This window comes from Brachycentrus maculatus, unplaced genomic scaffold (assembly GCF_059751285.1).
Source record: "Brachycentrus maculatus isolate JH-2025_06_01 unplaced genomic scaffold, ASM5975128v1 h1tg000244l, whole genome shotgun sequence".
Taxonomy (NCBI): Eukaryota; Metazoa; Arthropoda; class Insecta; order Trichoptera; family Brachycentridae; genus Brachycentrus; species Brachycentrus maculatus.
The window spans coordinates 1,287,706-1,304,596 of record NW_028280995.1 but is presented as its reverse complement, the minus strand read 5'-3'; the positions used below and the strand labels follow the sequence as shown (position 1 = coordinate 1,304,596).

The 16,891-nt window shown below is 31.2% G+C and overlaps 2 protein-coding genes across 2 annotated transcripts; one reads left to right on the top strand and one right to left on the bottom strand.

Annotated features, from left to right (window-relative positions):
• Window positions 1-361: 361 nt before the first annotated feature.
• On the top strand, window positions 362-6,853 carry LOC148306287 (putative isoaspartyl peptidase/L-asparaginase GA20639). The gene is made up of 6 exons (XM_088265344.1): window positions 362-653; window positions 2,453-2,645; window positions 2,960-3,156; window positions 3,800-3,919; window positions 4,367-4,538; window positions 5,526-6,853. Exons 1-6 carry the CDS (start codon window positions 552-554, stop codon window positions 5,804-5,806), a joined length of 1,065 nt encoding a protein of 354 aa, XP_088121470.1. The 5' UTR covers window positions 362-551; the 3' UTR covers window positions 5,807-6,853.
• Window positions 6,854-6,996: 143 nt separating this feature from the next.
• LOC148306286 (SREBP regulating gene protein) lies at window positions 6,997-16,627 on the bottom strand. Its single transcript, XM_088265349.1, has 4 exons — window positions 16,388-16,627; window positions 16,150-16,306; window positions 14,444-14,595; window positions 6,997-11,449 (listed from the first exon to the last, which is right to left on the bottom strand). Exons 1-4 carry the CDS (start codon window positions 16,487-16,489, stop codon window positions 11,237-11,239), a joined length of 624 nt encoding a protein of 207 aa, XP_088121475.1. The 5' UTR covers window positions 16,490-16,627; the 3' UTR covers window positions 6,997-11,236.
• Window positions 16,628-16,891: the final 264 nt, after the last annotated feature.

Here is a 16,891-nt window from a genome sequence, read left to right as displayed (position 1 = left end):
ATGCAAAAGTAATAAAAATGATTTATTGTATAAAAAGAACTATAAAAATATATAAAAATAAATTCGGTTTGATCCTTTTTTTATGCTATGTGGCATTAATTTCTATATAGAATTGATAGTTACATAATATTGCTCAATATGTTAATAATACATAATTGAGTTTTAATATTATAAATTCTCAAATATTAAATCTCAAATAACTCAAAATAATGACTGTGGGATATGTATGATGTGAATTTTTATGAGTATTAAAATTAATATTGACTATGTAGATAAAAAGGGTTAACTCCTTTTTATCGATATAGTTATTAAACCAAATATGAAGTTTAAAATCTACAAAAGATGCCTTATTTGTATGTTTTTAATATATATATTTTAAATTGTGTCACTTGCTTTTATCTACTGCTGATTATGATTGTGATGATTATTTACCAAAATCAATCTTTAATGTAATATATCTATGATTGATTACATTCAGGAGATAACATGCACTATATTGTGTTACACAATGACCGCAGTTGAACTGTAGTCAGTCTTAAATAAACATCAACATGACGTCTAAACAATGTTTATCACTAAAGATTTATGGGTTTTTGTGGTTACTTTTGATATTCTCACAACTTGGTGAATGTGCCAAGGAAGCAGATACAAAGGTAATAAAAAATATTGTGAATCTGTAAAATCAAATTAACATAGGTTAATTTGTTTCAATTTTGATTCATTTTTATATGTCCCCCAGTGGTGTAGTTAACCCAAGTTAGTCCAAGGTTTGATTTGCCATTCTGTCATGAAAACTATATTTTTCTACCAATCAGCTGTTTTTTTTGGACATTATGAATATAATTGTTTAAATAAATTGAAGGATATCTCATTATCACATATCGCTCACTCCTTTCAAGAACGTCATAAATAAAAAAATTGTCAATTTTCAGTTGTGCATGTTTTCGGAATGCCCAGAAAATGTACTATATCCCAGCAAAAGAGGCATATTTTTAACTTAATATTATTTGTGCAAACCCTCATATTATATATATGGTTAGCAGTAATGCATTGAGAATGTTAGGATATCGCTCACTCCTTTCAACAACATCATACATAAAAAATCAAAAGTCAATTTTCAGTTGTGCATGTTTACAGAATGCCCAGATAATGTTCTATATCTTAGCAAAAGCGGCATATTTTTAACGTAATATTTACCCGCTACAGGGCAGAAAGTGTTGTTTTTGCATTTTGAAGAAAAGGTAATGTTTAATTATTTTTTTAAATATACTAAATATTTTTCAAACGGAGAAAAAACCTTCAGTTTTACCTAAAAAGATCTGTTACACAGTAAAAAGTTTAATAAGTGGCTTGATATTTATTTTTAATACATTGTATTATATTTTTGAACTTTAAAAACGTTCTCCTGAAAAATCAAGTATTTTGATTTATGACCTTCTTGAAAGGAGGGAGCGATATATTATAATGACAGTTTATATGACAGTTATAATGAAAGGAGGGAGCGATACATTATAACCCATTTCAAAGTTTTTCCTTCATTTTCATGATGGCTCCAGTATTTTTAAATCTTAACTATTCCCAGGCTATGCAAGAGACTCAATTATTAATTATTGTTATTAGTTTTATCTTTTCTGTGCTTATGAAATTATTTTTCAATCTAAATTTTTTTTTTTTTGCTCTCAAATATAATTCCAATATGGAATATTAAGTTGCTACGAAGCAATTATATTTTATTATATTTTATTATATTATATTTTAATATATTATATTATATTATATTTTAATATTATATTTTATATTTAAATACTGCATCCTTTGATAATCACATTAGAAATATTTAAAAAATATATAATGTGTGCAGCGCCAGTTTCAGAATTTGAGTTTGACCTGTTGACGATTCAGATGATTGATGTTTAAGGAAAGGAAGGGTATTTTTACCTTCTGCGCCGGCCTCATTTCAAAGACAGAAAAAAAGGAATTATCCAATGTATTTTTTTAGATGAATATTATGTACTAATCTCTTTGTTAAGGTCTTAACTATATGAACATAATTATCAAATCCAGTGGCCAGCGGTCTGCAGGCATAAAAAACACCTGTCTGAAATATTTTAATATAACTTTAAAGATAAAAAATAAACCCACTCACCAGTAAGAATAGGCTTATAAAACCCATATTAAAGCCTAAATATTTAAAAAAAAAAAAACAATAGCCTATTATGCTTTTGTTTAATTTTATACCTTTAATTTGTTTTATTTAATCGGTTTAATTTTATTTTATTACCGCTTATCATGTACCTACTTAGGTACATGATAAGCGATCAGTAATACAGCTGTATTACTGATATTCATTATGGAAACTTGCTTTGATTGTGAATACAAACCCTTTTATGCTTAGTAGCTAAGAATGAGAGATGTATTTGATAATTTTGTATGAAAATGGATGTTCAATTAGATGGCGATTGAACCAATTGTAATTGTTCATGGAGGTGCTGGTGATATTTCGGATGACAGAGTTATGCCAAAAATAGTTGGATGTAAACTGGCAGCTTCTATCGGTTACAAGAAACTTTACAACGGAGGATCTATATTGGATGCTGTAGAAGCTGCAGTGGTTTCTATGGAAGATGATGAATATTTTAATGCAGGTTTGTTCTATGCTTTGAAAATAATAAAATCCCAGTGCTGTAGCGATGCAGTGCGAGACCTACCATAGGTTCACTTGGTACGAACGCACGGCAACTTCTTTACAAGCCTAATGTGCTCACCACTACCATATGGAGGCAGACATTATAACATATAGACTTAACATCTCAAGCCGTAAGATTTTAATGAAATTTTAAAACGTCATAAGAGCATACTAATGTTAAAGCATGTTATAGAACTTCAACAAATCATAATAATAAAATAATGTACAGGTATTTTGTGGTTCACTACTGCATGGCAATATTTTATGTTTAAGGTTATGGTTCGGTGCTAAACTTGGATGCAGAGGTAGAAATGGAAGCCAGTATGCAGCGAGGTTCCGACTTGCGAGCTGGTTGTGTAACCCTCATCAAGGATATTAGCCATCCGATCAGTCTAGCGAAGAGAGTTCTAGAAGACACTCCGCACTCTATGCTGGGTGGAGAAGGAGCGAGACGTTTTGCTATTAAACAGGTGTATACTGTTTTAAAGAGCATGTCAGTTTTTTGAACTTGTAATTTTAATAACATGAATTTGGAATAGGGTATTTTCACTTAGGAGAAATGCCGGATTCAACATACTCTATGTATTACACGAATTTTGGGCCTGACTTCTGCATGTGAAATTTTTGTTTCTCCTATGCTACAAATAAAGGAAAAGACATTTCTCTGATTAAAGTTTGCTTTTTTAGAAACTAAAGGAATCTTTCCATTTTCAAGAAAAATTACTGATTTTTAAATATTTTTTTATAATTTTTTGTCCGCCTCCGTAGTATAATGGTCAGCATACTCGGCTACCATTCTGGATTCCCAGGGGGGGTCAAATAAATATAAGTGATTTTTTCACTCTAATATTTATTCAATATTACCTACCTGAGTGTGACCCTACAATCACCTTTCCTTCGTGTTGACAATCAAGATAACACTGTGTTTATATAATGCAGTGCCATATGCACCATTGGGGTGCGGAAAAGGGTTTTAGAAAAATGAAGTTTTTTACATTACATATTGAATTAAATTGATTTGGATATATAAATTCATGCAGGCTGACAATCTATATTAACACCCAAATTGTACAATAGAATATATTTTTATCAAAAGTTTATATGTGTTTACAGGGATTCGAGATAATTGATCCAAAAAGCCTCATTACTCAATACGCATTGGATGAACTGGAAGATTTCATCAACAATGGTGGTCAAAATGGAAAAACTGAATTAGGTCACACTAAAAAAAAAGTATGAAAGTTTTCATGATTACGAATACATTCTTATATTTATATAAACAAGTAGATAATATGTGCATGGAACAAGATTCCAACCAATCCTCAGTGGGATCAGAATCTGAAAAACTTTAAAAGATGGCCAGCCAAGCAACAGATTTTATTTACTTTTTGTCTCAGCGAGTAATTTCATTAAATATACGTTATTAGTCCTGTTGATTGCCTAAATGTTTGGATGCCATTTTTCCACCTAGCGCTGTGAGAAGTACCTACTGCATGGTATGATATTCATACCTTATTCAAACACCAGACGAACATGCTAAATCAAGTCCAATTTATTTTTAAATAGGTTTATGCGTATTATCATTTTTAAGTGCCAAATATGTGTGTAATTTTTTTGAAAAATACAGATTTGTATTTTTATGATTCTTTTTAAAATTATAATTGCATCTCATGTCTCCAGGAAGGTGGAGTTGGTACTGTTGGAGCAGTGGCTATAGACAGTGATGGACATATTGCAGTGGCCACCTCTACAGGAGGTATAACTGGCAAATACGTGGGACGTATTGGGGACACACCACTGATTGGATGTGGTACATACGCTGATGATTTTGCGGGAGGCGTCTCTGCTACAGGTAGAGTCTTCTTTAACTAATGGGTGATTCATTTGGACCTTTTTTTAATTCTTAATAATTCAAATTCAATAGTCTGAAAATTGTAATTGACTGTGGTATTTTACTATCATTGTATAGAGCAGTTTTTGGCATTTACTTTTTAAAGATAATGTCATTCAAATGTTGACGGAGACTGCGTTTTGGAATGTCCATTTTTGCCAGTGTTGTTTAAAAACATGATGATTCCACCGGCCCATTAACCACACCAAAATGTCGTTTTTTGTGGATGAAATAGAAGTTCTTAAGACTCTTTCGGTTGCTCATCATCCCAAATGTGGCAATTTTGCTTATCGATATAGCCATTGAATCCGAAATGGGGCTCATCGCTGACCAAAATTTTGGTTGAAAATAGCGGATCTTGAAATTGAATAATTTGTAACCGTTGTTGCGTTATAAGTCTTTCCATGATGAAATGTCAAACAATACTGAACAAAATTACCATAACAGTTCAACACGACTCAAACGTGACCTATCAATGAAAGTCTATTGAAAAAAAAGGTCGAAAAAATCATCCTGTAATTTGTAATTTTGCTGGTTGCAGATTTACACATTGCCATGGGATTTTTGAACTCGATTCCATTTCAAATCGAGGCAAAACCCCACTAAAAAATATGTATGTGTTTCATTAGTTTCATTACTTTACTTACTTATAACCCTTACCCGCACCCAATGGTGCATAGGGCACTGCATTGAATTGACGCAGTGTTATCTTGATCATTACTTACATGAAGGCAAGGTGATCACTCTTGCGCTTCAGGAACCAGTCCAGGGTAATATTAAATAAATATTATAGTGTGAAATCACAAATATTTATTTTCACCCCCCCTGGGAATCGAACCCGGGACCTCCAGAACGGTAGCCAAGCGTGCTGACCATTACACTATGGAGGCGGAGTTTCATTACTTGAGGTATTATTACGAATAGTAATTTTGATTGTTTAATTCACAGGGCACGGAGAATCGATTCTAAAAGTGAGTTTAGCTCATTCGATTATTAAATATATCCAAGATGGATACTCCGCGCAGTCTGCCACAGAAAAAGCAATCGATTATATGACCAATCGCTTGAACAATACCGCTGGAGCCATAACATTATCCAACACGGGAGATATCGGAATCTATTTTAGTTCCAACAGAATGGCTTGGAGTTATGTAAAAGGAAATGAGATACATTTTGGAATTGAGAAGAACCAACATGACATAGAGGATTTTGATGTTAACCAAGAATGAAGATTTACTTAATTCCTTGCAGTTTCCATAATTAATATTACAATTACTTTTTTTCAATACACAGTAGGCCCCAGTTATAATGATCACGGATAATGTTATCAATATCATTGGTCCTTTTTCTTGTATACAATACATTTACAAAGCAATCCACTTATTGTGATAAAAATTAATATATTTTCATGGCTAATAATAATTCTGGTGGCTATGTGTTTTATTTGTATAAAGGAATTGTATTAAAATTCTAGTATGGTAAATATTATATGGATTCATTCTTAGAAAACAGGCACAAGGTTAAAAGATTTGTAACCGACATTATCATTATACGAGCTATTTAAAGGAACAGAGAGTGAGTTTGACAACTTAAGTATTTTATTTTGTCTTCTGCTTAATGTTATCGTCCAGTTCTAAAGTGATCACAATCAGAGCATCCCACTGTATTTATTTATTTTCTTATCTGTCTTTATAACTAATCCAAATCACAATCAGTAATTACAATAAAAAGTGCAAAAATCAATAAAAGCATTTTATTTTTATAACAGGTGTCTCAACTTAATATGAAACATTAAGAACGTCATAAATCAAAAAACTTGATTTTTCAGGAGAACGTTTTTAAAGTTTAAAAATATAATACAATGTATTAAAAATAAATATCAAGCCACTTATTGAACTTCTTACTGTGCAACAGATCTTTTAAGGTAAAACCTGTATGTTTTTTCTCCATTTGAAAAATATTTAGTATATTTAAAAAAATAATTAAACAATACCTTTTCATCAAAATGCAAAAACAACACTTACTGCCCTGTAGCGGGTAAATATTGAGTTAAAAATGTGCCGCTTTTGCTGGGATATAGTATATTTTTTGGACATTCCGAAAACATGCATAACTGAAAATTTACAATTTTTGAAATATGACGTTGTTGAAAGGAGTGAGCGATATCATCCGTAGAATAAATAATCCAGTGTCTGATATAATAAGCAGTAATAATAATTTTATTTTTAATAATTCTGTGACAAAATTCAATATATTTATTGCATTTTGTAAGAATGGTGCCATAATACATAGTAAACAATATCACTTGGTTAAATTTGATTTTAAATTTATATCCATTTAAGAAAGATACTTGGATATGAAGTGGGTAATGTTACTTTTATTTATCATGTTTAGGGTAATTGGAATGAAAGATATGTCATATTATCAAATAAGTATGCAGTTTAATTTATTTAATAACATAGGTACCAATTGGGTAATATTTCATCATTATATCATTCATTAAATCAGGTAACTTAATTCATATAAAGATATTTATATTTGAAATGCATACATAAAATAAATGCAAACATCTATTTTGCATAATTCATGTACATAGTTATAAATTAGGATTAATTATAAACATTTGCTAACAATGCAAAATCTCATATTTAATGCGTTGTTATTGGCGTTTTTATTTGGCATAAATACTAAAATCACCATTGTGTAAAAGAAATTATATTTTGGAGTTTTTATTATCGATTAGCCATATATTTTTTAGTAAACAAAATCAATGGGTTTATTATCTCAACTGGTTTTTAAATAGCTTCAAGGACAAACAAAACACGGTACGTATTCAGAAGAAAAAAGAGGTTTTGCATCTAAAATATACATTTAACATATAAAAATAATGATGTATGATTGGTATGCATTTTGTGCTATTACACCGGTGACAAGACTAAATTTAACATTAAATGATACTCAAGCAAGAGAACACAAATAATATTCAAATAAAAAATTACAATTAAACATGAAATTCAACAATAAAATTATTAACAACTCTGTCCTATAACGCATCATGCGAATGCAGACACTAAAGCATTATAAACAACATTGATATGTCGAAATTTGTAATGATAAATATGTATAAAAGATAAAAAATATCTAATTGACTCATTCTTCGCATACGACTCTGAAATGAACACCATCCTGTAGCTTATTTTCTTGAAATACCATTGAATTATTCACGGTATATTTAAAGGTGGGAAATAAATGTTTTATCAGAGTTAGTTTTCATGTAAAACAGACATTGCCAATACTCAAGTAATGTGGATGTTTTGAGCTTTTTAATATTATTTTATTTGTAAACAAACAATTAAATAAAGCATCAATAACAGCAAAAAGAGTGCCCTAATTAGCCATTGAGATTTTTTAAAGTTGTAACACAAAATGGAATGAATAAAATAATAAAACTTTACCGTCACAACGATGGCAATGTGTTCAACCTTAAAAATATCTTGTGCTGTCATCGTCTGTTTCTAAGGTTTTGGCTTTGAGTCTTCAAATGATTTGTTTGGTCCATGTCATTGTATATATGTGAGACTTGGATACTGCTCACCATTATGATGGCCAAATTCAGACTTTTGAAATGTAGTGGTACGGTAGAATATTTGGAATAAAATGGACCGGATGATGAGGCTGTCCCATAACGGATACATAAAGACCGCGGCTCATAACATCCATAAAAAATTTAAAACTTAATACATACTTTGGTCACATAATAGAAAATCCAAAGTATTGCATACTCCAAACCACAATAGAGGAAGGTGGAAGGATATGTGTTGCTGTTCGATTCTCCGCAGTCTTCTGGCTAACTATAGGAAGTGGGCAATTCTCGGAGCAGCTGTTCCACACTTTAAGGATAGGGCCATGATAGATGCCAACATCTGAATATGGACACGGGACCAAAAGGGGAAGATGATTTCAGGGAGATTTGCCCCGTTTGTAAACCAACAAGCCTCCAGTGAAACCGAAACTAAATTATTATCTCTCTAGGAAATAAACACATTCGAAAAATGTATGTATACACAGAAAAATCACAAAATGCAAGCAAAATAGTCTCCGCATGATAGTTTTTCATTTCAGTGCTGTATGCTACAAATTCATCCACAATTTAATACTTACATAAATACATTTACTTCCAAGTACATATTACACATTTTAAATGTTACCAATTCTAATTTTTACAAAAAATATACACTGGAATCTCTAGGTAATTTTTACATATACATATGTAGAATTTAGTTGACTATTTGTAAAATATTTACATCACATAAAAAATACAATATACATGAATATTTACAAGGAGACATAAAAATGGTCGGTAATTATTTATTAAGTACATACTACAGTCATAAAAGGGACAAAGTTATGCTTGGAAATTTAACATTGATGCCTAACCCGAATAATAATTGCATAATATGTACTTTCAAAATTAAAGAAATCAGTCGTTTCTTATGGATCGAATTATACTAATCACCCAATACTTACACAAAACATTAATTTTTTAATGAATATATTATTCCAATTTTTATGAATTTAATTCCAGTATATCTGTACGAAAAAACGGGAGTTGTTTTTTTTTATCATCAAAATGTTTATAAAACAGTTGTTTTTTTAAATCATCAAAATGTACATAAAACAATATCCTTCTGGTATATCGCTCACTCCTTTCAACAACGTCATATATCAAAAATCGTCAATTTTCAGTTATGCATGTTTTCGGAATGCCCAGAAAATGTACTATATCCCAGCAAAAGTGGCATATTTTTAATTTAATATTTACCCGCTAGAGGGCAGAAAGTGTTGTTTTTGCATTTTGAAGAAAAGGTATTGTTGAATTATTTTTTTCAATTTACCAAATATTTTTCAAATGGAGAAAAAACATTCAGGTTTTACCCAAAAAGATCTGTTGCACAGTAAAAACTTCAATAAGTAGCCTGATATTTATTTTTGATACATTTCATTATGCTTTTAAACTTTAAAAACAATCTCAAGTATTTTGATATATGACGTTGTTGAAAGGAGCGAGCAATATATACATATTACTACAAGTGTAAGATGATTGTCATTACTTATATATAAGATTCCATTTAGTATACAGATTAATTATCGATAGGTATTTTTTAAGTTTCCAATAGCATTATAAATAAAACATGCCACATACGTACAATACTATTATTCCATATTAAAAATCAAACAACTATTTATGATTCTGTGACAGCTGAAAAGTTGACAGGGAAATAAAAAGATTTATTACAATCCTATTCGTGCATCATAGCGTGTGAACCAAGAATATTCCGGCTTCATTGATAGCTCAACAAATTTGTAGTTAGCTATCAAAAGTATAAATCAATAATGCCCAAGCATATTATTGATTTAGATTAATGGGAAATTATGGAAGTTTACCAAGTAAAAGCCATTTCAATAAATAATATACTGATTATATACTGATTGGAGGCGCATGCTCCGAATTCCATGGACAGCTAGACGCACCAATGAGTCCATTTGCCAGGAACTACGCTTGGATGCCTCGACTCTGGCCAATATCTGTACCCGACGGATTCTCCAGTTCTTTGGACACGTTGTGCGTGGCAACGAGGATAGCCTGGAACGACTAGTTGTGATCGGTAGCCTGGAGGGAAAGAGAGGGAGAGGAAGATCCCCCACACGATGGACCGATCAAATTAAGGCAGCAGCAGGCACCTCAGTGGTTGGAGCGCTACGTGCAGCGCAGTCAAGGGATAACTGGAGAAGAGTCATTGCTTCTGCAAGGGTCACAACCCTCAGCAATGAGGAATAAGACGGAGAAGAAGATTATATACATTAAAAAAAAAAACATACTGAATGTTTAGAGATTGTTACAATCCAATTACAAGCACTCAGCTCAGCACTGGGGATAGGGGAGATATGACAAATGTATTACTAACACCCTGACCAATTGAAAACATCTTTCACAAACTCATATTGCAATTGGCGGGAGAATTGAAACCGCAATGCCAACTGACAATAAATGTTTTTTTTTAAATTTAACATAAATTAAATCAGTTATATATTTCATGGGAAATATCACAAGTAGTGTTTCCTTTCAGCAATTTTTTAGTTATGGTTATAATATACTTAACAGATGAAAAGAAAACACCATTACAACAATTTGTTGATAACAATAAAAAAAAACACGCTTCGGGACTTAAACTAGGTCCCTTGCATTGAAAATTATATTGTCTTAACCTTTCCCAGAGTATGGACGTAAATGAACGTCGATGCGAATTTTCCTCAGAGGAGTATCGACGTTAATGAACGTGGAAGTCTGTCTTTCAGTTGGTGTGATGTAATTTGTATGGCAATGGCATCTGTGGATATTTGTATGTAATTTTGTCATAAAATAAAACCTTGAGATGGTGAGTTTTATATTTTTTAAAATTATTTTTACATACATAATTTCTGTCATTGATTTCATGGAATTTTTTTTTTTTTGTAAAAAGAACCTACTCTTCAGGGAAAGTGGACATCAATTATTGTACTCCCGGAAAGGTTAAATGTTTTGGTTTGGCGAATGTGATAAGAATGTACATCTAATTGTAGATTTATTGGAAATACCTAACGCTAATACTTCTGAAATATCAGGTGACTTTGCCGATTGAGTTCTCAGTACCCGCCTCCTCCTCTCCGAAGCAATGCTTCTCCTTGGGGTCCCGGTAGGAGTTCTCATGGTGCACACTGTGGGAGTCGGTCCGGCACTTGGCGAGACACAACTCGAAATGATCACTCACCGAAGCGAACAGAACATTTTGCTTGGAGGAGACTTTCTCCAGAATCGACTCGAGAACTTGTTTCTGCAACAGAATGAGGAAAACAATCAAAGCTAGGAATAAGACACGATTGCTTGAAACTATGTAAAAAAAAACATATCGTTAGAAGTATGAAAGAAATGATAGTTCATAAATGTAAGTGACCAGGATAGATATATGTATGTGGCGATTATGAGAGGTGGAATAGAAACCAGTAGAGATGGTTGCTAAGAATCTAAAGTTTAGATTTTAGTTTAGTTTCGATTCTAAATCTTTGTAAGCGTCACAGCCTGTATTCATCATAATTTCGTATGTACGCTTGACCCAAATGCATTAGAAAACCGTTCTGTTTCCGTTCTTTTTGAGTTTTTTTCCTACTTCTACCAAAATTGTTTACAAAATATAATCTTTATTCAAACAAATGATATCTGTCCAAATGAACACAAAAGCGAATGCTACGAGTAGAAATGAAGTTCACATCCTAAAATATGAATTTAAATCTGCTTAAATTCCAAATTTCTGTTCTTTTAAATCTTGTTTAAAATTCCACTTGGTCCCTTTTGCTATTTGAGTACCGATACAAATTTTACATGGTCAGTAATTGTAATAATGATTAAAGAAAACACTTCGTTTTTTACCACTTGAGTTTTATTATAGACTACATGTTTCAAAAGTTAAACTTCCATCATTCAGGTCTGTATAATAAGTTATTATACAGACCTGAATGATGGAAGTTTAACTTTTGAAACATGTAGTCTATAATGAAACTCAAGTGGTAAAAAACGAAGTGTTTTCTTTAATCATTGTAACATGTCTTACCACAAAGTTAATGCCGAAACAATAAATAAAATGTCAGTAATTGTTATTATTTCTTTTACATAAAGATAATGAAATGACAAATAATATGTAAACTACAATTTCAAACGATAATATTGCAAAATAAAGGAATCATTGTTGCAAATCAGTTGCAAATACATTGCTACTAATGACTATGAAGAATCAAAACATCAGAGACAGATTGATAAATTTTGATCACACGGCTTCAAAGTAAATAAATGCACAATATTTAAAGTAACACAAAATTAAAAAATATTAATGACAATTGTCACAATATCAATTTTTGTATGTTTTTTTAAAAATAAAATACAACTTAGTAGACTAAAAAAATCTGTGTTTGATTTAAAAATTAATACATAAACTAATATACTGATATTATTTTTAAAGTTTTACACTTTAGCACACACAGTAAGTTATAGGTCTTTATATTTTAAATCATATTTAATTAGTTATAATGTTACAAACACAGAAAATCATAGTTTTAGTTATAAAAGATAAAGTTTGAAAAAATTAAATTATTTGAATACAAGAAGTAAATAATTTAAACTGCTTCAAGGAAAAATTTAAAGAGTATGTAATGTAAAATAACTTTTTTAAATTTTAAATACCAAATAAATATGATATTGAAAAATAAAAATTATGGATTTTTTTTTTCCTTTTCTTTTTTGTTAAATCATATATCAATGACGCATGCATTGAAATTTATAAATAATTACTGCAAAGTTCATTTGTCATTTTAAGAAATACAAAGGTTGACACACTAACTGTGAACACAAGCATTACTAGCCATATTTTATTTATTTATTATTTGTGCAAACCCTCATATTATATATATGGTTAGCAGTAATGCATTGAGAATGTTAGGATATCGCTCACTCCTTTCAACAACATCATATATAAAAAATCAAAAGTCAATTTTCAGTTGTGCATGTTTTCAGAATGCTCAGATAATGTACTATATCGTAGCAAAAGCGGCATATTTATAACTTAATACTTACCCGCTACAGGGCAAAAAGTGTTGTTTTTGCATTTTGAAGAATAGGTATTGTGTAATTATGTTTTTTTAAATATATTAAATATTTTTCAAATGGAGAAAAAACCTTCAGGTTTTACCTAAAAAGATCTGTTGCGCAGTAAAAAGTTCAATAAGTGGCTTGATATCTATTTTTAATACATTTCATTGTATTCTTAGACTTTAAAAACGATCTCCTGAAAAATCAAGTTTTTTGATATGTACATATATGACATTGTTGAAAGGAGTGAGCGATATGTCCTGCGTACTGTCATGGTTTTGGAAAATACCCGCATACTGAGAACTCCTTGATGCTAAGTATATCGTAGCAAGACTCGAATGTTGTTTCACATTCTAATATGCAGGAGCAACCTGCCAATGGTTATGCCTGTTGGAAGAGCAATGCTGAACAAATTTACTTTGGATATTGATCTGTTCCAAGTCTCTTCAGCGATTTTTCTACTCCTTTAACAAAAGTTTGTCCCAATTTGAATCACAGTCTTTTTTCTTATTAATGCTTTTTAAAGCTTTTTATTACTTTCACCATGGGATATCGATCTTTTGTCCCAAATTGATTGCGATTTTGACACGTGGAATTGAAAATGAGGGCCCGATTTTAACATTATATCATGAATGTCAAATTGCAAACGCAAATTAAACATACTTTCGATGTGTGAAAGTCAATGTAAAATCAATATGTATATATTAATTTTCTTTGGCTAAATATTAATTATATATTGTAACATATTATTTGATTGCATCATGAGTTACGTCATAAATCATTGCAACAAATAAAGAAACACTATATATATTTTTTTAAAGATTATTAATTTCGCCAATGGTGCAGAGGGCACTGCGTCAAATCGATGCAACGTTATGTTGATCGTTAACTACAAGAAGGTAAGGTGATCAGTCTTACGCTTCAGGTACCAGTCCAGGGTAGTATTGAATAAATATTAGAGTGAAAAAACACTCAAATTTATTTTGACCTCCTGGGAATCGAGCCCAGTATCCCCAACATGGTAGCCAAATGCGGTAACCATTACACTATGGGGGCGGGCAGTACTAAAAACATTCTTTAAATTTTTACTTTAAGTCTAGAATGAGAGTAAAAATAGTGTTATAATATAAAGGGGTTTGATTTAATTTTGCATGCAAAATACAAAAGACAGTAAGGATGCATTATATACCTTGTCAGGGTGCAGGCAGCAAGAAACGCAATACTCGTATATTGTGCAACACATCTTGTCGGTGCAAGTATTGCAGGAATACTGCTTTGTGCGTTCTGCCTTAACATTGCAGCAACCCGTGCTCTGTAGATTAGGACGGCGGCAAACATAACCTGTACAAATGAATCACGGTGAAGGCTACATACAGTTTTACAATGTGCTGATTTGTAAAAATAAATTATATAATTTAAAAAAATAAGAAACACAAATGCACACAGCGGTTTGTGGATTTGGATCTACATCACATGTTCTTTGGGCGCCCGTTGAACGACTACCTGGCTGCCCGAACTTCCTTTCAGACCTCTCCAGCATAAACGTTCTATTTCCCACTAACATCTTAACCTTATCAACCTCCCCTAACAAACTTGTATATAAAATAATTTGTAAAGGTGTATGATAACTTACTAAAATAACTTACTAAACAAGCTAACATTACTAATAAAACTAACCCCACAAACAGGAATACTAACACTTGAAAGTCAAATGTAAAAAGTAAAAATAAAAAATAACTCGACACTGGCTATAACACCCAAAATGGGTGAAAAGCCATTAAAAAGAAGAAGAATAAGCGATTCGTGGAAAGATCCATGCTTGGTTTAAGCCTGAGAGATAAAAAAAATGAAGAAATTAGGAAATTATAACAGAACCAGAAAAGCGGATATCATGGATTGCGTAGCAAGATTCAAATGGCAATGGGCGTGACATGTTGCAGGACACCACAAGGTGGACCTTTAAAATTTTTTAGATGGAGACCTTGGGAGAATAAAAGATGCGTCAGATGACTTCAAAAAGATGGTTAAAAAACGACATAGCCGCTGTGGGGGGTAGAAATTGGCTGCAAGCAGCAACATATCAAAAAATGGAAGGATACGGAAGAGGCCTATATCCAGCATTATAGGACAGAAGGCTAAAGAAGAAGAATAAAACAATAACCATATAGATTTTTCCAATTCTATTTTATTTGAACAGTGACCGGTTTTCATCTCAACCGATGACTGATGTTTAGTTTGATGATGTCAGTAACAAAAAATCCTAGTCACTGGTCAAATAAAATTAAAAGTGGAAAAAAGCTATTTCGTTGTTGAAAAAAGTTTTCAACAACGAAAACATTTTAAAACGAATTTTTCATTTGAAAATGCCAAAACTAGGCAAAACAATTGTCACAATATTAATTTTTTATGTGTTTTTGTTAACCAAATACAACTTAGTAGACTCAAAAAATCTGTGTTTCATTTAAAAATAAATTATAATGGGGTTCTACAAATTAAATGCCAAATCAATGAATAATACATATATCATTGCTTGTAATTTCAAATTTATATAAGTTAAAAAAGTTAGTTTTTGTCTATCGTTCGCAACAATGAACAGTAAGTAGTTATATTCACAACCTGTAAATATAGTAGTTTAAGATTTGAATTTAAATAATTTAATATGAAGTTTGCTTGAATTTTTTTTAGTTAATTTTATCGATCACTGATCGATAATATAAGATACTTTAAACTAGGAGTGGTGTTAAAAATTATAAATCATAATTAAAATTTATATGTATCCACTGATAAACCAGTTAAAAGATAGAGTTAAAAGATAGAGAAAAGTAACAATGCTCTGATAAGATAGCGGTACTCTCATGTTATAGTTACACCGTTTAAATGATTAAATGAATTTACCTCTATCATCCACGATAAGTGCTTTTCCTTGGAGAGAATTTCTACAGCTTACAACCTCAGTCAACGTTTCATTATGTTCTTGCAGAGTTCTCCATATGAAAGGGCTCTTTCTTTCAAATACTATATCCTGTACTCCCGAATCCGCTGAGTTATCATGCTAGAAAACACGCGTGAAATATTTAGCAACTTCATTCACAAAATCATAACTAGAACAATACACAAAACCCATAAAACTTACGTCTCTTATTAAGTTTACAATGCAGTAAGTAAAAGACGAAGCAAATATTAAGCCGAGAACTACTCTTCGTCTAATAAATCTCATCAATGCCGCATACCACATTGTAACTTATAAACACATGCATCTCAAATTATTTTCTGCTATTCAACCAAATTCAACAACAAACCATGACGACGAATACTAATTTTCTAATTTATTCCGTGTGAAATGTCATTTTACAGTTTTGTGATGAAATTCTTATGTTTGTATGCCTGAGCCATAGATTCATACTGAAGTTGGTTATGTTAGGTACCTAGCTGACAAAAGTAAGTACTATAACTAGGGAAGGACATGCCGACTCGTAAATATCGATCAAATTAGACCATTTTTTTGGTGTTATTTTTAAAATATTTTAAATCAAATTGTTGATTCGATTAATGGTATCAACTAATCACTTTAAATCCAAAAATATGCATTAAAGAAAAATCAAACATGTTTAGATATGTGATTTTTGTTCATAAACAG

Coding starts and splice junctions, on each gene's coding strand:
- LOC148306287 (XM_088265344.1), top strand. CDS start 552: ATGACGTCTAAACAATGTTTATCACTAAAGATTTATGGGTTTTTGTGG. Junction 2,646..2,959: donor TGATGAATATTTTAATGCAG/GTTTGTTCTATG, acceptor TTTATGTTTAAG/GTTATGGTTCGGTGCTAAAC. Junction 3,157..3,799: donor GACGTTTTGCTATTAAACAG/GTGTATACTGTT, acceptor ATGTGTTTACAG/GGATTCGAGATAATTGATCC.
- LOC148306286 (XM_088265349.1), bottom strand. CDS start 16,489: ATGTGGTATGCGGCATTGATGAGATTTATTAGACGAAGAGTAGTTCTC. Junction 14,596..16,149: donor ACTTATCGTGGATGATAGAG/GTAAATTCATTT, acceptor TCATTTGTACAG/GTTATGTTTGCCGCCGTCCT. Junction 11,450..14,443: donor GCTGCCTGCACCCTGACAAG/GTATATAATGCA, acceptor ATTCTGTTGCAG/AAACAAGTTCTCGAGTCGAT.